The 20,035-nt window shown below is 38.7% G+C and overlaps 2 protein-coding genes across 4 annotated transcripts in view; one reads left to right on the top strand and one right to left on the bottom strand.

The window, feature by feature from the left end:
- The window catches only part of APLF (aprataxin and PNKP like factor), a 31,283-nt gene extending 22,701 nt beyond the window's left edge, over positions 1 to 8,582 (bottom strand). The window contains exons 1-4 of the mRNA XM_083369786.1: positions 8,444 to 8,582; positions 5,411 to 5,482; positions 4,612 to 4,778; positions 1,479 to 1,650 (exon numbers count right to left, since the gene is read on the bottom strand). Coding sequence (XP_083225912.1) covers positions 1,479 to 1,650; positions 4,612 to 4,778; positions 5,411 to 5,482; positions 8,444 to 8,536 — 504 coding nt within the window. The 5' untranslated portion in view covers positions 8,537 to 8,582. The remainder of the gene's footprint in view (positions 1 to 1,478; positions 1,651 to 4,611; positions 4,779 to 5,410; positions 5,483 to 8,443) is intronic.
- Positions 8,583 to 9,024: 442 nt separating this feature from the next.
- On the top strand, positions 9,025 to 15,850 carry FBXO48 (F-box protein 48). Of its 3 annotated transcripts, none has more exons than XM_083349641.1 (3): positions 9,025 to 9,098; positions 11,340 to 11,700; positions 15,264 to 15,850. In XM_083349641.1, the coding sequence occupies exons 2-3, from the start codon at positions 11,374 to 11,376 to the stop codon at positions 15,441 to 15,443; spliced, it is 507 nt and encodes a 168-aa protein (XP_083205767.1). In that variant the 5' UTR covers positions 9,025 to 9,098; positions 11,340 to 11,373; the 3' UTR covers positions 15,444 to 15,850. The 3 variants fall into 3 exon arrangements, with proteins under 3 accessions (XP_083205767.1, XP_083205766.1, XP_083205765.1); XM_083349640.1 differs by having other exon boundaries at positions 9,028 to 9,098; positions 11,344 to 11,700; XM_083349639.1 differs by lacking the exon at positions 9,025 to 9,098 and adding an exon at positions 10,370 to 10,648 and having other exon boundaries at positions 11,344 to 11,700.
- Positions 15,851 to 20,035: the final 4,185 nt, after the last annotated feature.

Here is a 20,035-nt window from a genome sequence, read left to right as displayed (position 1 = left end):
ATTCCAATTCCAAAGAAAGGCAGTGCCAAAGAATGTTCACACTATCACACCATTGCACTCATTTCACATGCTAGTAAAGTTATGCTTAAAATCCTGCAAGCTAGACTTCAGCAGTATGTGGATCGAGAACTACCAGAAGTACAGGCAGGATTTCGAAGAGGCAGAGGAACTAGAGATCAAATTGCCAACATACGCTGGATCATGGAGAAAGCTAGAGAATTCCAGAAAAACATCTACTTCTGCTTCATTGACTATGCTAAAGCCTTTGATTGTGTGGATCATAACAAACTGTGGCAAGTTCTTAAAGAGATGGGCGTACCAGACCATCTTATTTGTCTCCTGAGAAACCTATATGTGGGCCAAGAAGCAACAGTGAGAACTGGACACGGAACCACTGATTGGTTCAAAATTCGGAAAGGAGTCCGGCAAGGCTGTATACTGTCGCCCTGCCTATTTAACGTATATGCAGAGCACATCATGAGAAAGGCAGGGCTAGATGAATCAAAAGTTGGAATTAAGATTGCCGGAAGAAATATCAACAACCTAAGATATGCAGATGATACCACTCTAAAGGCAGAGAGTGAAGAGGAACTAAAGAGCCTCTTTTTGCGGGTGAAGGAGTGTGCAAAACGTGGGTTGAAACATTAAGAAAACCAAGATCATGGCATCCGGCCCTCTCAATTCCTGGCAAATAGATGGGAAAGAAATGGAGGTAGTGACAGATTTTATTTTCCTGGGCTCCAAGATCACCGCAGATGGGGACTGTAGCCAAGAAATTAAAACACCCTTGCTCCTCGGGAGGAAAGCCATGGCAAATCTAGACAGCACACTAAAAAGCAGAGACATCACCCTGTCAACAAAAGTGCATATAGTCAAGGCTATATGGTCTTCCCAGTTGCAATGTATGGCAGTGAAAGCTGGACCATAAAAAAGGCTGAGCATCAAAGAATTGAGGCCTTTGAACTATGGTGCTGGAGAAGACTCCTGCAAGTCCATTGGACTGCAAGGTGATCAAACCGGTCAGTCCTAGAGGAGATCAACCCTGACTGCTCTTTAGAAGGCCAGATCCTGAAGCTAAAACTCAAATACTTTGGCCACCTAATGAGAAAGAAGGACTCACTGGAGAAAAGCCTAATGCTGGGAAAGATTTGAGGGCAAGAGAAAAAGGGGATGACAGAGAATGAGGTGGCTGGATGGAGTCACTGAAGCAGTAGGCGTGAGCTTAAATGGACTTCAGAAGATGGTAGAGGACAGGAAGGCCTGGAGGAACGTTTTCCATGGGGTCGTGATGGGTCAGACATGACTTCGCAGCTAACAACAACTTTTAGCTTACTGGCTCAGCCCTGTCACCACAACCTCTCTGAAAATAGATTTTCTATTACCTCATATTTCTTCTTATATGTGAAAAACATCTCCATCATAAAATTCATTTAATTTTTCCATTAATAAAATTGCAGTACACCAAAATTGAAAATTACCTCCTCTGGGATTTCGGTTGCGTTTTCCATAAGTGAATGTTCTTCTGGAAGCTGTTTTTTGTTAGAAGGGATTGTTGATTGTTCCGAAGGCTGACTGTGAGACATCATGGTTGACTGCAGAGTTGTAGAGATTTGATCTGGTAGGTCTTCTACACAGAGATTACCATTGTCCCTATTGCATATAATAAACCTCTTAATGGCAATGGATTGGCAGAGATTATTACTCATTACTTAGTAGAAAAAAATTAAAATTTCTACCCAAAGTTATGATTTGGGACTCAAATTATTTCAATGGGATTATTTTTATTATTTCTTATCGTTGTTGCTGCAGTTGTTATATTTTTTTAACCCTTTTTATTTTGTGCCTTCAGGTCAATTTTTGACTCCTGGCTTCTAGTCCCTACAGTATTCTTTGCAAAATTTCAGAAGGGGTTTGCCATTGCCCCCTTCAAAGGCTGGGGGGAAAGGGACCAGGCCAAACTCGCCACCAAAGACTGAAGAAATAAGCAAATTCAATCATTTCACCACACATCAGGATAGTCCTGCATGCATCCTGAAACATTTAAATGTTTGACACAGCCTAATTTTAGTACCTACAGCCTATTCCACATTCTACTTTAAAACTATGCAAACTCATGTCTTAAACATTAAACACTATAAAGGTAAAGGTAAAGTTTCCCCCGCACATGCGTGCTAGTCGTTTCCAACTCTAGGGGCCGGTGCTCATCTCCGTTTCAAAGCCGAAGAGCCAGCGCTTGTCCGAGGACGTCTCCGTGGTCATGTGGCCGGCATGACTAGACGCCAAAGGCGCACAGAACGCTGTTACCTTCCCACCGTAGTGGTCCCTATTTTTCTACTTGCATTTTTACGTGCTTCCGAACTGCTAGGTTGGCAGATGCTGAGACAAGTAACAGGCGCTCACTCTGTTACGCGGCACTCGGGATTTGACCCGCCAAACTGCCGACCTTCTGATCGACAAGCTCAGCGTCCTAACCCACTGAGCCACCGCGTCCCTTTAAACACTATAGCGCTCCCTATTTTTTGTTATTTTTTTGTTGTGCCTAAAGTTTTTTTTTCTTTTAAAGTTGCCCAAAACTGATGATGTCTTAATATGAATTATGGAAAAATGGACATTAAACAAATGTGCAAATCTTTCAAAATAAGTGTCTTGGAATCAAAAGCAGCATCTATAAGAAGTTTTTTTTTCTTTAAACTTAAAGGAGCTATGTCTCTTTCCAGGCTTGTTTGTTGCTTGGAAAGCTGATCCCATTGTTGCTGCTAAACAAAGTAGTTCTGCATGTGTACAGAGGGACAGCTGGAAGCTGCTTCAAAACAGCTGTGCGAGCCAGGCAAATATAACAATGGAAGATTGCTTCATATGTGCTCCTGCCTGTTCCAAAGAACGCCTTTTAAAGAATTTGTACAATCCAATGTAATGAATCAATAAGCTATATATAAGCTTCTTTAGTTTTTCCATGATAATAGACAATAAGTTCTGGATCTTATTTAGCATGTATGTAAGTGCTACAATATATTTTTTTTTTAAGTACAAAACAACTACCGTTCATAGGACAAAAATAAGTATTTTATGTTAAATACTATGAATTTAATGCCCTATAAATTTAAGGTATTTATTCCCTGCTATTTTAGTAAGGCTAATGTTTCTACTTCATTCCATATCAGGAATGAACATTTGACCCCCCCAAAAAATCTGTTTTACTCTGAAATATTACACAGAGGTTTGCTGCAGTGCTGCCCTTGAACTGTCATTACAACTTTCATTACTTTTTGTGATTTTGAAAAAAATGTTTCAATTATCTAACAATACAGGAACATCCAATATTTAAAATATTAGTATATTTATGTGTGTGTGTATATATGCATATATATGTATGTATCAAAATCTCTAATTACATTTTTGCATATGTACAACTGTTATAGTATTCACCTTATTTTTTGTGAAGGAGTAATACCTGCAATTACAGCTGAGATAAATAGAACAAATAATTTATTCAGCTACCACTTACCATAATACCCAACTTTTTCTTTCCACCCCGAACCAACCCAGCGATGCCCTCGCTGTGATGTCCCGTTGCCTGGAGGCGGTCCAGGTCTGGATGGGGAGAAACAGGCTTCGTCTCAATCCTGCCAAGACTGAGTGGCTGTGCATATCGGCATCTCGGACTAACCAGTCCATTCCACCTTTAACGATGGGGGGTGAGGTGTTACCCCCCGTTGATAGGACTCGCAACTTGGGCGTCCTCCTGGACTCACGGCTTAATTTTGAAGACCATATAGGTGCCGTGACCAGGGGGCCTTTTGCCCAGGTTCGCCTGGTGCGCCAGTTGCGACCCTATTTGGACCGAGATGCCCTACGCACAGTCACTCATGCGCTCGTGACCTCCCGTTTAGACTACTGCAACGCCCTCTACATGGGGCTGCCCTTGAGGACCACTCGGAGGCTTCAACTGGTGCAGAATGCGGCCGCGCGAGTTGTGATGGGGGCTTCCCGATACTTCCGTGTAACACCTCTACTCCGCGAGCTGCATTGGCTTCCGGTTGCCCTCTGGGTGAGATTCAAAGTGCTGGTGATGACCTATAAAGCCCTAAATGGCTTGGGTCCGGGATATTTGAGGGAACACCTGCTGCCAGCATCAAGTTCCCTTCGTCCAGTGCGCTCACACAGGGTCTCCTCAGGGTCCCGGCGGATAACACCCAGGGGGAGGGCCTTCTCTGTGGGTGCGCCTGCCCTCTGGAACCAGCTGCCCGTGGAGCTGAGGACTGCCCCTGACCTTCGTTCATTCCGCTGGGACCTGAAGATCTGGCTCTTTGAGCTCTCCGGCCCAGGCTGAGAACTTTTTAACTGGGGTTTTTATTTTAAGGGATAATTTAATCTTTTAAAAATGTTTTTTAACTTTTTTATTTTGTATTACTGATTTTAAATACCCTGTAAACTGCCCTGAGTCCTTCGGGAAAGGGCGGTATATAATCTAATAAAATTAAATTAAAATTAAATTAAATAATGACTCAAACATAATTTGACTCATTTAGCATACTGCATATCAGATTATATTTTAAGAGGCAACTTGACACTGAAACTTAGTGACACTTTTTCAACATCAAACCTCATTACCTTAGCAGGCTTTCCTTTTCCAGTGGAGTATGCAGAACCTTGAAGATATATTTGTCTACCAACAGAGAAAAACTGTCACCTGGATACAACTGATGCCACTTATCTCTATCCAGTGGAAATAGTTGGTCATCTTCATCGGGCCAGTAAAAACAAGGGTTCACATGGACCTGCCAATTAAGAAGACTTTTAGTACAGATATCAGTGAAGACCTTGTAGGACTTAATAGGCTTAATGTGCACTGATTCCATTACAATGCAGCAATGCAGCTTATTCTGGGAGAGGTAATTACTTTAAACACAGCGAGAAAAATGATTGTTATATATTAATTGAACTCACAGACCACAAATAAGTTTTACTAGTATGGGATCAAGAAAATTCCTTGCATGAGGTACTTCCATCAACTTGCACTCCTGCCAAATGCCACTACAGAGAATTTCAGGCTCCCTTGTAGAGAGCTTAACAATAATGATCACAAGATGTGATGATGTCAAATGATTGTTTTGCACAAATGGCACAATTGTATAACAACATCTGAGATGCAAGTCAGAACATTTCCTTGCTTCTTTTTCACCTACCAGGAATGCCCAGGTTATAGTGGAAAGAAGGACTACTATTGGATTATTGAAGATAAATAGCTGTTCTTACATACATACATACACACACACACACACACACACACACACACACACACATATATACACACATATATATCAAAAACACTATTAATTTTGAATTCTACCATTTTAGCCTCTATTTCCACTTAGGGCTAAAAATGAAAAGGATATTCAACACTACCCACCGGTTTGATGCTAAGCTGGTCACCAACTACTTTCAGAATAGCATGCTTTCTGGAAACTTTTTTATCTGCAACCTGGAAATAGACAATTCAGTTATTTTTCAGCAGTTAATATGATGGGAAAAATTATTGTATAAATAAGCTATCTCCTCCAAAGAGAAACTGTTTTATTTTACCTATTATTAAAATGAAAATACTGATCATCCTGTTTACACACAATAAAATATGCATGGCAACTCATGTCAAATACAGATTAAGCTATCCAATTAAGAACTAAAGAGCTAATTTAAATACATATTCACATTAAGGCACAGGAAAAGGAGAAAAACAAAAGAGCATCTCCATTTACTTTCTAAATCTATATTCACTATCTGGAAAACAGACAGCAAAAAGCAACTAACTAAAAACAGAGCTCTTCCACCTTAACAGCAATACAGAATGGGAGCTTCAGAAGGTATGTATAATCATGCAAACAATATCTAAGTAAATTGTATTATATTTAATTGATTTGTATCTTAAGTGTATTTAAGTGTATTTTATGTGTACACATATATATATATATATATATATATATGAATATTGTAGACAAGAAGGTATGTCAGTCCGTTTGTACCGTGTCCAATGTTTTTAAATACTAAATTTAATAAAAAAATTAAAAAAATATCTAAGTAAATTCATATTAGAGATACAGAAACCTTGTCCTTTTTTGATATGTATCCATCATGGCTAATAGGTCAAAATACAACCATGAAAGGCCATTATTCCTGAAATGATTTCAACTGCGATCCATAAAAACTGAATACAAAAGTAATACCATATAACAAATTGTCTTGTAGTTTTTTATTATGGTCATCAACTTAGAAGATTTACACAGCTCTAAATAACTGGAAAAGCCCTTATTAAACTAAAAAGAGAATAGAGAACATAATTATAATTTCAAGTATGTAATAATACGTAACTATAATATACAATATGCCTTCAAGAAGTACAATTAATTGTGGGGGTTCCTTCACAGAACTTGCATATTGTGACCTCTAGTGGACAATACAATATCTATACTCAATCAAATATATAGCGTATTACGGTATTAGTGTTATAGTCTTCTTTCAACTATTGAAACTAAATAATAATCTGCAAATTAGAAAGCAATCACAATGAGGTTGAAATAAAAAAATGACCAAAGTAACATTCTTTTTAAAGAAAATGCTGGTTATTTGAGATTTTGTGGTTACCCATCTGTCTTTATTGCTTATATTGGCTTTTCTTTTTGCATTTTACATATTTATATCCCTTTAAATGTACTTGTATGAGAAATACTGTTTTTCTTGAAATTATAATGAATATATGTATGCTTCTGGACTCAAATGGTTCCAACCTTGAATTAGTATGCTAAAGCAGGGGTCCCCAACCCCCAGTCCATGGACCAGTACCGGGCCACGGCATGCCAGCAACCAATCCACACAAAGCCCCATCCATGAGATGCAGGCAGCACACAACACCACGCACTCCGGTCCGCGGAAAAACATCTCTCCATGGAACGGGTCCCCGGTGTCCAAAAGGTTGGGGACCTCTGTGCTAAAGGATGCCATAAGAACTAATTCAAAGAGAATGGAACAAAAGGCTTCTGGTGGAAGACTGTGTGAAAAGCAGAGCTGACTAAGGCAGAATGAAGAGACAGCAAGTCTCTTTGATAATTCCTCTCCAAATAAACAGAGGACCCTAGTAAGTTCTTCAGACAGCCGTTCTTCACAAGGAGACAACAAGATAGGGTCTCCTGCTGGTTCAGAGCTCTAGGAGATGAGGTAATAGCCATCTTGCTCAAACCCAGTCCACGGTTTTGAAAGGACACTATTTTACAATTTTTACTTTTTCTTTGCTACATACTTTTCTATTTTTATTTTTTTCTTTTCTGCACTTTCTATTATTTCTTTTTCTTTTTCAGTTTGTATTAGTTTTTACTATTGTAAATATTACACTTTAATAAAATTACTATAAAAACAAAGAAGAGTTACTATTTGCATTTGCACAGCACCAGGGGTAGCTGGTAGGAGTTCCACACAGTGAGTTCAAGACGACTGAGATTTCATCCAATGGAGCAAGGTAGGCACCTAGGAGCTGAGTAATTGGTTGCATTTGCATAGCACCAAAGGTTGCTAAGAGTATTTGTATTATTGTAGAATCTTTACTTTTTGCTCCTTCTTTGAGAGACCTGAGAGGTAGCTACAAGCTGGTGAACCTCCAGCAAACTTTATGGCTGAACTGAGATTAGATCTGAGGCTTTGCATTTTGCAACCTAGCGCTATCAGATGCTCTAAGAGGTCCTACCAATGTGGATAAAATATGCACATTTAATATCAACATATGAATTACATGCATGTAAGGTCTGGCGCAATGATCTGGACTCCTTTAATTGTACTGTTAAGTGGCTCAACCAAGCAACATTGCTTCTTTTAGCCTTTCCACTTTTATATGTTATTTTCTTTTGTTTAGCTTGCAAACAAAGTCCATTAAATCTTATTGATTTCACCAAGCTTTTCCAAAAGACAAGCCCCCTTAATTGACTGGCGGGACGGGTCTCCTTGGTCCATCAGGTTGCTTTGAATGCATGCTTAATAGACTTTGTAATAGACTTTGTAAAAGCATGCTTAAATCTTGGAAAGCCTCCATCAAGGCACTGCCTTCCCAAATTTGTTTGGGTACAGTGCCGTCTGGAAGGAAACGTAAAGTTGACGATCTGATTCAATGCAAAGGAAGTGGGTATGTATCTCCTTCACTTGCCCACAAAGCGGTCGCTCACGAACTCGCTCCTAGTGCCGTTCGCCCTCTCAGTCAACTACACAAACATACTAGACCAGGGGTCTTCAAACTTGGCCCTTTTATGATTTGTGGACTCCAACTCCCAGAATTCCTCAGCCAGCATGCCTGGCTGAGGAATTCTGGGAGTTGAAGTCCACCAGTCATAAAAGGGCCAAGTTTGAAGACCCCTGTTTAACTAGACAAACTGGCACTCCTTTGCCGATTCGCTGGGGCACTTACTCCCAAAAAAGAGCCTCTTCCTATCACTGTCTCCCCGAGCGGCAGCGGCAAAGGGCAACCCCCGTCCACCGGCATTAAATGAAACCCAGACATGGCAACGGGACTCCCGCATTTCCCCTTGGAAGTAAAATTCCACAAGGGGGGAAGAAAAAACAGCAACGTACCGTCCGTCCCTTCTTGTATATACCCCTCCTAGCTGCTGAACTGAAACATGCCGTTCCGCTGTAACCAATAACTCGCCGCCTTTTGTAAAAAAAACACACCCATTTTAACTGCGCCACAAATCCACGACTACGCCTACGGCAGGGGTAGGCAACCTCGGCTGTTTTATGACTCATGGACTTCAACTCCCAGAATTCCTGAGTCAGCATAGCTGACTCAGGAATTCTGGGAGTTGAAGTCCATGAGTCATAAAACAGCCGAGGTTGCCTACCCCTGGCCTACGGAATTTCCTGCCTCGCCACTAAACTACAACTCCCAAAATGCTTATCGGCGAAGGCCGGTGTTTCGGGAGCCTCTGATTACGTAATTTGCAATGGGGAAGCAAAAAAAAAAAAAGAGAGAGAGAGAGAGAGAGAGAGAGAGAGAGAAGTAAACAAATTCGAATGGGAGAAGCCGTTAAAACCGTTAGCGGAAACGGAGGGCCGGGAGCCAGGTGAGGAGCCTCGAGCCTCCTGCGTTCCTCGGCGACGTCGCGATTGCGTCCAATCACCGAATAGGGCGGAGCTGGGGAGCGGGGCAGTTGAATAGACTGTCAGGTGATGCGGGGTGGGGTTCTTAGCCTTCGTTGGGAATAAAGGTGTCTCGAGGAGGTTGTGGAAACCGCTTGACGTACATTCTCAGTCGAATTCCTTTCAGTTTCGTAGAATTATACGGAGCTGGTGTGGAAAGTCCACAGTGTCCCGTCATAATAAGCAGGCATATACATTGAATGAAGGCTACTGCTAAGCTTGTAAGCCGCCCTGAGTCTTCGGAGAAGGGCGGGATATAAATACAATTAAAATAAAATAAATGATATCCAAAGTTCGCTATGAGGGGGTCCTTGGTGCTCACCGAGCTTCGTTGTTTTCATTACTCAACTAACTAGCTTCGATGATGTTGCCTGGTTTGGGTAATGAAAAGTCTGCAAGAAAAACTCGGAGAGCACCAAGAACCCCTCATTTCAACCCTGAACTACAAATAGTCTCCTTTAAAGTTCGCCATTCCTAACAGTTGTATATGCACCCACAAACACAACCTCATCCTGTGAACAACCAAGCTTGGAGTGCTAAGGACTCCACAGTTCATCCCTGAGCTGCATATATTCACTTTTTTATTACAGCCCATCCTATTTTAGCTGCAACTGCAAATAAAAAAAAAACTACGTACACATATCAGGGGAGAGCTAATTAGTGTGTTTAATTTGTGCTTTTTATTCTAATACAATGCAGAGACTTTTGTTATTTGAGGTGTATGTAAATTTGATGACTATTAATATGGTTCAGTACTTCGAAAAATTATTCTAGAAAGAATCCTCAAGATTCTGTTCAAAGTCACAAACTCCCAAAGAGAGAAACATAGCTTTGATCCATTTAAAATTATGAAGTTTACATTGCTAATTGCTTTACATTGAAACCCCCCCCCAAAAAAAATGTTTTAAGCAACCCAAATTTAAATCCTAGGGAAACAGTAGTCAAGTACTCCAGTACTTACATATTTCCCTTCACGCTGCATTTAATATTAAAAGATGGCTTATTTGGGTGGCTGTGCAAAACAACTGCCGATTTTTTTTGTTAACAGGTGAAACTTATTTACATTTATACAAGACCTTCAGCTTCTTAGTTTATTACTAAATCAGCCCTCTTGCCAAGCTCCTGTACTCATGCCTTTCCCCCCCCCCCATGTTGAAATACCAGGTTACAACACAATATCAGCCCCACCAAACATTCCAGGCTTCTGTGGGTTCCCCCCCCCTTTCACCATCCTGCTGCAAAAGCCTTGAGAGGTGTTTTTGTGAGAAAATTAAAAGAGGTATTTTAGTTGATTGGCAACCTTCAGGTAAACCAATCATCCTAAGTCGCCCTTTTTGTCTGCCAGTGAGACTGTGCTCTGCTCTACACAGAGGAATAGCTTCCATCTAAGCAGACAGCACCTCAGGCCCAGCTGCCAAAACAATTTTGTTGCAGTCATAGAAAATTTTGTCCAGCTTTCAAGCAACAAACGAGTGTGAGTTGGAAATGAATAAAGTAATAATGATATGTATTAGATTTATATCCCCGTCTTTTTTCCCAGGGGTTCATAATCACACTGAAGCAAAACAGTCAATTGTTTCATATGGTCAGGGCTTTTTTTCTCATAGAACGCTCAGAACGGAGTTCCTGCACCTTTTTTGGATGGAACCTTGTAGGGTAGGCAAGGCGGGTTGTATGACATGTGTGAGTTCCGGCACCTTTTTCTTTTACAAAAAAAGCACTGCATATGGTGGATACATGTATAGTATGTGCAAAAATCTGAGAGCAATTATTTCCTTTGGCTCAGATTGGAAAACTTGTCTCTGGATAATTGCTACTTTTCAGTTAGTGTATCACTTCAAGATGCTCCACTTAACTGAATAGAAAAAAATATGCCTGCCTGTGTGGACACATGTATATACACACACACACATGCACTCACATATCTATACAGTATGTTTCTTAAGAAAGGCAAAGTATAATTCAGAGAAAACAGCAGTAGTATTAAAACCCAAATTTCCAAAATGATTGTGCTCATAGTCACTGTATACAGAGAGATATTTTGTGTACATTTACATAGCACTGATACTTAGCCAGAAATAGTGCTTTAATGACATTAAGTAGCAGCAAATGTTTCTAAACAGAGTTTATTATAGTTTCATTTCTAATAATTTTATTTTTTTCAGACAGGCTGACTGGTATTTAAACAAAGTCTAAACTATGAAAAAAGGGTCTAAACAGAAATCATCCAAACAAAACCAGCAGACTGTTGCAATGACCACTTGTGAGAAATTGTTCTTTAAATCTTCCAAACAGAAGAAAGGCAACAGTGAAGGGGATTTTGTGAAAGTATTTCCACTAGAAGTCAGTTTAAAGATCTTTAGCAAACTTGACATTCAGAGCTTGTGCAATGCAGCAATAACTTGCAAGAGCTGGAACCAAACCATTGAGCACTGTGATGATTTATGGAAACACCACTGTTTAAATATAAGAGCTGTCTGTCAGCGAGAGGTTGATGGTGACAGAGGAAAAGGATACTCATGGAAAGTAAGTTTAATTGATGCCTGATTATAGTATGATCTCTTATATCCAGATCTAATATTCCATGCACAGTATCACTAGTCTTTTGGCACAGTTGAAATTTGTCAAGCTTTTAGGGTATTTACTTGAAGGTTAATCTGTAGTATAAGATTAAGTTACTTGTCTTATTTTTTGACAAAACTAGAAAGAAAGATGACAGAAGATAGTATATTTCTGTAAGTAATTGCTTTCAAGGTTTTGCTAGTAATTTTGGAGTGCAGCTTGTGAAAGCCTCACTATTTAGAATATAAGATAGAAATTGTATAGAATATCTGAATTATTGGTTTGCCTTCACTCCAATTCTAGGAAATTAGGCTGAAGGAATGAGTAACTTTTTGCTGGTTGGGCGTCAGGGAGATCAAGATGCACAGAAGATGAGGGAGGATTCCAAATGGACAGAACTGCATCACACAGATGGGATTTTCCGGCTTTGGAACAGCAATTATTTTAGGGGTTTTTTTTAGTAACAAGCCTATTTTAGGACTCACACCAGTTTTCATGTCTCCATTCTTGAAATTGAAGAAATTTTATTAGCCTGGGGTCACAACGAATTCAGAATAAGAGTTGCCAGTATTTAAAGCTGCAGGCTATGCAGTGGTGGGATTCAGATATGTGAACAATCAGTTCTCTGTGTGGATGCTGCTTCCGGAAGTCCATTCTGGGCCTGGGCAAGAAAAAATTACCTACCGGTTCTGCCAAACTGGTGCAAACTGGCTGAATCCCACCACTGAGGCTATGTATCCCTGTCCTAAACAAAACCCAGAAACAATTCCAAGAGGAACTTGTTTTCTTGAATTATGTCCAGGGAGAGACCATCCTCTAGGATAGATGGCAACATTACATCAAACGTCTGCACCTTCCTAAGATTCATGAAGCAGGCCATAGCTTGCTGTCCCTTTTAGCACAATTATCTAGTTCAGGGGTGTCAAACTCACAGCATCACGTGATGTGTCACGATGTATCGTGACTTTTTTCCCCTTGCCGGAGCTGGGGTGGGCGTGGCTTCTGCATGATGCATCCAGCCTGTGGTGTCCAACAGTTTGACACCCCTGATCTAGTTGTACTCTCCTGCTTTCTATAAGAAGCCTAGGTAGTTTCTCAGAAAGGAACATAGTTTCCATTATAGTTTCTACTTAATAAAAAAGTCTACTTTATTGAGATAACAGGCAATTGTAGGAGGGCTTATTTTAAAATAAACCTATCAAGCAACAATCACATAATTGAGGAAGTCTCATGATAACTACTATGTTTTCTCATATAACACACAAATAAGTTGCAAAACACATCCTTTCAGTCTTTTGCTCCTGTATTTCTAGAGCAAAACCTAGCCAGACATATTTTATGCATTTTCTGTTTATCATTTGAAACACCTTTAAGCATTTTTATCCCACTGAAGTCCAACTCAATATATTAACTTGCCAAAACCAAACAGCCATATTTCACTATTTCTGAAGATTGATTTATTTATTTGCCATATTGATAAGGGGCCATATTTATAAGAATCAATTAAGACTTTATTATGGTTCATGACACAGTCAGCCAGATACTCAAACTGGATTTGGCATTTTTATCCACCTATTGAACCCTTCCCAAGGACCTGAGATAGAAAGATTTGATGTTTGATGGTGTTAGAGGGGGTAAGCTGTCCTGAGTAAAGCTGCCTTTTGCAATTGACTAATGGTGTTTCTGTCAATGTCAATGGTGATCAAATGGTGCTCCAGTTGTTTTGGGATTGCACCCATGGCACCTGTTACTGTTGCTTTGCTTTCTTTTGCCACAGTTGTTTTATTTCTGTTTGCAGGACTTTGTATTTTGTTATTGCCTAAGGAGACAGATATACCGTAGGTCTTTTTATTGTCTTGCCTGATTGAATACTCTAGCAGTAAAGCTGGCTATTCATAAAAGACATAGAAAACAAAGATGACAAAAGAAAAAAAAATCTAATAGCAACACATAATGTATTTTTACCCTCAGGTATAGTTACTTTTTAACTTTACTCTTACTACATATGCAACTATCATATGATTAGTGTGGGTACCTTTTACAACCAAGGGTCACTTTATTCTCCCTTTCTGCATTATCTCTACCTTCCTAAACTATAAGGGAGCACAATAGAAAGATCGTCACAGCTTGCTTGCTTGCTTTATTTATTTATTTGTTTGCTTGCTTGTTTTTCTTTTTCCTTTCTGCTTTTTCTATTTTTAATACAATAAAAAAGGAAAAAAAACAGTCTAAAAATTAAAAGCAGGTATTAGAATTAACAATAAAATAAACAATAAAGCAAAACAATAAAAGCCTAACACAAGACAGGAATCTCTATGGATTTTCTAACCATAGAGACAATGGGGACTAAACACAACTCCCAAAGGAAAACCTATTCTAGGCTACAAGGAATGAAAGGCTCTCTTTCCAGCACCAGAAAGATATTTCCATTATGGGGAATCTTCAAAAAGATTTTCTGTGCTGTTAAGACAGGTTTATAATGAGAAACATTATAACATTTTGCATAGTCACATGCTAGGCCATTAAAAATCAATACTACCATTGGCATCCATAGGAAGGGGGCAAGTGATAAAATGTGATATCATCACACAAACGCTGTAACTCACAGAGTACCTAGTGGCATCCATTGCATGGTGCCATTATCACATGCATGTCATTTTGGCATCATCGTGCTTTGTTGCAGAAGTTGCTGAATACCATCACCTTAAACTATGACTAGTAAGCTATTACCAACCACTATAGATCAAAGATTCAAATAGCTCTACTTAATATATTTTACAGTTTATCTTAAATTGACAGTAACAATTTGCAATGTCTAAAATTGTCATTTTACTATCAAAATGTAACAACGTTCCTAAGGGTCTCAAGGTATGTAATGAAAGGCCTAACAGAATCCACTAAAAACTGGCACAGGTGTAATTCAATTTTGCAACATATATGTACTGTGATATTAAAAAGGAAGGAAAGACTTTTTGGCTGGTGATGTTATTTTGTCCAGAAGAGAAAGAATGAAGCTCTTCATCCAACTCACCATTTCTTTAATGTAATCCACTTCTGCTTAAAGTACTTTTTCTTTTTATATAAAAAAAGTTTCAGTAAAAATATTGGTTGTAACATTAATGATTCTGAATCTTCTAGCATGAGAGTGTAATAATTTCCATGAATCACTAGTGGGCAGAAATATATTAGAAGTCCGTTCTTTTTTTTTTTCCTGGAATAAGACATCCTTAGAATACTGGCTTCAAATGACTTGCAATATAAGAAATGAAAATTATATGGTATAGAATAGATATGTCCTCTCAAATGAAAGGAGTTTACAGAGTTTTCACATATGAAATTATTCTTCATCTGTGAAAAATAAGAATAATCTGGTTTAAAGCCAGCTTTTAAGAAGATGAGAAATGATTTTTTCCCATTTTTTCCCATTTTTTTCCCACTGCTTGCAAGATAAGAGTTTCTATACATAAGAAATCTATGTTTTGTATCTTTATTTATATCTCCTATTCTTCTCTAATTGCTTTTATCAGGTCACGCTGCATAGAAACTACTGGAAAAGCAAAGTAAAGTATGACTGGCTGAGTGGAAAATATAGCAATATTCAGTCACGAAGTAATTTACCAGAAAAATGTATGTATCCTATGGATGTAGACACCTGGGGAGAAATCTTGGAAGCTGAACTGGAAAGAGTTTTATACAGGGGAAATTAGAGAGGAGTTTGTGTGTGAGCTTGTGTGTGTGTATGCATGCACTCGTGTAATGTGTACCTTTTCTGTAGTTTGGTTTGTGACTGCTTTATATATGTTTATTTAATTTTACACTTTCAGAACTGTAAATATTTTAATTCCTTATTACATAATTTGAAATGCTATATGTAAAAATGGTTTTTTGATGCTCGTAAAGCACTTTATAAATAATGTCCAATCTTTTATAAGCTGGTGGCTTAGACTGCTAGTGGTCCTCCCAAATGATTAGAACTGCCATTCCTTTCAATGCAAGCTTGCAAGTCCATTAATGGAAATGATGGAAATTGTAATGTAAAACCTATAGAGGATATAGGTTACCTATCCTTAAAGTATATTGATTTCGAAGATTTTTGCTGAATAGTCCGATTTATCTTTACACTGGTCTTTGATCAAAATAAAGAATGGTTGACTAATCTGATTTATCTGTTTAAAAACATTTTGTTTCAAGATTGCAATTCAAGGTATTGAATTGAAATTAAATTTCACTGCAGTTTTAAAATTTAAAAAAATAGGCCTATATAAGTGTGTGTACATATTTATAGATTAGGATTAAAATCCAAAATCATTACTCAAAATTGTGATAGTGTTTTTATCCATAAAGCCTGATTCTCATAGAATACTGTAGATCTTTAGACTAAACAGTATCATATTAGACAATGGAATTATTGTTTTTCCCCCAAAAAAATATATCATCTAAAAAGTATATTAGAAGAATTCTAACACTTTCTGCAGAGGAAATACTTATTATTTTTTCACAAGCCAAACTTATGAAAATTAAACCTACAAATGATTCATATCGAAACCTTAGTGAGAACTAGGCCCACAGCCTACTAATTGCACTTCCTTCTAAGTTCAATAGACCAATGTCAACTTTAAGCCAAAAAAATTATATCCCTTCAAAAAAAAGCAGCTGATATTTTCACAGCAGTTTCAAATCTGAAAGGGTTAATAGAAGCAAGAACAATATTTTGTGATAGCCAAGTATTTCTTCACCTGCACATCTTTGAATCTACTTTCCTCTCACCCCAAACTAAGTTTTTGGTAGGTATCCAGGGAGTGAGGATCTGATAAACTTTGTGGGCATTGTGATACTGGGCTTTAGCAAAAAAGAAAATAATTGACTATTGTAAATTCCTTTCTTCATTTGTTGTAGTTGTTGGCCCTTTCCTGCTATGGCTGTGTAAGATTTCCTATTGGCTTAACTTCCTCTTGTTACAAGAGGCAGTTTAAAGGACAAGAGGGAGGCAGGAAAAATGTATTCTTGAAGTTTTCCTATTGTGTCACTTCAATGACCTGTTTCTTTCCATTCTTTCTTCACTTTCACTTTTTTTAATCTTGAGGAATTTGAATTCTTTAAAATGCACAAAAATATGTAACACGATTACCGGCAATTATTACCAGAGAATATTAAATGAATAATAAGCACTGTGGCTGGGTTAGCATTCTTACAAATGTATTAAACATCTGACAGTGTACTAACATCCGAAGTTTGAGACTGTGTTTAATGAAAGCATGAGTACATTTGTATCAAGCTGCCCTTAACTTTATACCGCATACATTCATTGAAGGTAAACTAGAACATAAGAAATTGTTTTTTAGTTTGTATAAGCGAGAGAGCTAAATAAGAAGATTATACTACAGAGTATGATCACAATCATTTGATCAATTTGGAGTATGAAATTTATTTTGTCTGAACTTCTGGACTGTGGAAGTCTGGATTTCTCTCAGTAGAAGGACAGCAATAGCACTTAACAATAGCACCTAGACTTATATACCATTTGTCAGGTCCCCAATTCTCTTGTGATTCAGGGTCAGCCTGTGGGTTTGGCAGTTGGGTCGGATGACTCAGAGGAGGAGGGGGGTGTTGAAGAGCTTGCTGAGGGGGTTGAAGATCTTGCTGATGAAAGCCCTCAGCCAGGCCCCTCCCACCTGGTCACGACGGAGACCCAGCTGTGTGAGCCTGACAGCGTGGATGAAGATGACCCACAGCTGGCCCTGTTCAAGGACGCCCGACGCAGGAGGCAGTCAATCAGGAGTAAACAGAGGAAGGCAATGGGGCACCTCGGAAGGAGGCAGAGAGAAGCCACGCCCTGAACTGTATAAAAGGGAGTGGGAGGGCTGGTTTGCTGAAGGCAACCGCTTGATTAGTTCCTGTTTCATAGCTCCTGTTTCATGGTTGGTGTCTTGTTTTGCTCTGTTTTATGTTAATAAATTTGGCAGGCTTAATTCCAGCCTCTTGCCATTTGTAAAGGGGTTGTCCCTGCCTTTTCTGCAGGGCCGGTAGCAGGCTGGTACAGAACAAATTCCTTATTGTTTTCCTTGCACATATATTCTTGTGCTCATGTTTTAGGACCTGCAGTTTTGCTGGGGGGAGGGAGGATATTTGCTTTCGCTTGGGATAACTTTCGCTTTCTACTTTTCCTCTCCTGCCTCTATCCACTTGAGAAAGGAATGTGTCTCCCTTATCGGGGAGACGTTTACAGAGAAATGAAACTGGAGAAGATCTTGAGATGCACACCAACTGTGCCACCTGTGGATTGGCTGGATTTCAGATGGACATTATGAATCTGGTGGGAGGAGGAATATTGCTGGTTTAACTGTACCGTTTAAACGGTATTTTCCCCAGATCTCACCTTGACTTCCCTACTGTCACTAACCCCTAATAAAAGTTTCCTTTTGAGACAATGCCTGTTTCAAGAGTTCTGCTTTCTTGGGTGGTTAGCTCAGGTGCGTCCTTACATAAAAGCGAGATCTGCATAGTACTCAACCCAGAGAAGCTGCTGCCCTATCCAGGGAGTCACAACTAAATTTCACATGGACGAGTTCCAGGCAGAGAAATGGGCCGAAGATCTCCTATGCTTGAAACCAGATGAAAGCCTCTCCCGCGACCTGGAAGAAGCCGGGTCTTCTGGTGAAGAAGATCGAGCCAGATGGTCACTCGGGGTCGGGAAAAAAGGAAGGATGGGAAGAAAAAGCCCCGAAAGTCACCCGAGGTAGAGGGAAGAAAAAGGTAAAGAAAAAAAAATCCAGAGCCTGCCCCTTCCTGATAAAGATGGAGAAAAGGAAGAATTGAAATTGGGGACAACGGAAGCTGTGATGGTCCTTACACCATTTTATAGTGCTTTACAGCCCTTTACAGAGTCAGCATATTGCCCCCCCAATAACCTGGGTCTGTACAGTGCAAAATATTTCAGTGGAGCAATTTCTTTACTTTCTCACTAAGTACTGTATTTCTGGAAGAACACAATGTGACATTGACGAACAGACAAGTGAAGAAGCTGGAGATGAAGATAACTACAATATCTTTCAGAAGCAAGTAAATTCAAAGCCAGAAATAAAGCAGAGGACAACACGAAAACACCTATATGAATGCACATTTTGGTGACTCAGCCTCAAGCAGGAACTTTTTCAAAAGGAGTGAAAGAAAGGAAAATAATGCTAAGATTCTTAGTACAAACAGGTTGGGAGAATAATAAAACAGTTCTTTGAAAATATCTTAATAACCAATAACAGAAAGGCATAGCATACAGAAAGAAAAATGAACAATGTTTAACTTCGAGATTAGCTTAAAACCAAGCTGCAAAATAAAAAAAGAGGATGGAAACAAGTTTTTTTAAAAAAATAGCAAGATGTTGATATTCTATATATTCTAATAGCGCTCTCACTTGCCCAAGATGTTGTTTAAAGCAAACACTCTTCAAAAGTCAGGTGTGATCCTTGGCTTGAAAAAGAAAAAGAAAAACAAAAAAGCCAACTGTTGATTTATGGAAATGATTGGGAAAAAACACCCAACTTTAAAACATGTTTATTATAATTTTAGTGGAGTTTTTTTTAAGACAGAAGAAGGAAAAATAGTAACTACATACGATAATAACATAAAAATAACATTAAAGAAAAAAATTGATGGCTGCTGTCATGCAAGAACATTTTAATTCTAAGTGCATTTCAGTGGCTATAATTTAACAGTTTCAATTATATGAAACTTTAGGGTTTCAATGACCTCAGATCTGTGCTAAGTTGTAGGTTTTATTATATTATGACCCTTAAACTTCCCTACAGTTGCAACTTAACATCTTTTTTTTTTAAAAAAAGAGTGCTATCATATAGACACCAAAATACCAAGACATTACAAAAATTTAAATCTGCCATGTCTTTTTCTTGGTATGTTTTTTGGTATGAAAACATACCTATTTTAAAATAAAAATTTAAACCTACTTACCTATTTTAAAATGGATGTGCTCTCAGTTGTGGTTGCAAGCTGTTTATAAACTTTCACATACAACCGAAACCTTTAATATATAAAGTATGATTCACAGCTGTGGTTTGAGAATTACTGTTTGACTGGAAGAGTTATTCCAATTTGAGAGTAGGTGACAAATTAGGTACATATACATACCTGGGTGCATGTGCGCACACACGCAATATGTGAAGGTATAGCTAAATATTGTGAATTGGCCAAATCTTGTTCAGAACAATACAGAGAAAGATACTAAAATCTTGCAAGACTTGGGTGTCACGTAAGATTTTTTTTAAAAGAAAAATTAGCATGATGGCTG

The sequence above is a fragment of the Vipera ursinii genome (genome assembly GCF_947247035.1).
Source record: "Vipera ursinii genome assembly, chromosome: 1".
Lineage (NCBI taxonomy): Eukaryota > Metazoa > Chordata > Lepidosauria > Squamata > Viperidae > Vipera > Vipera ursinii.
Note: the sequence above shows the minus strand (reverse complement) of the source record. Positions and strands in the feature narration are given on the sequence as shown.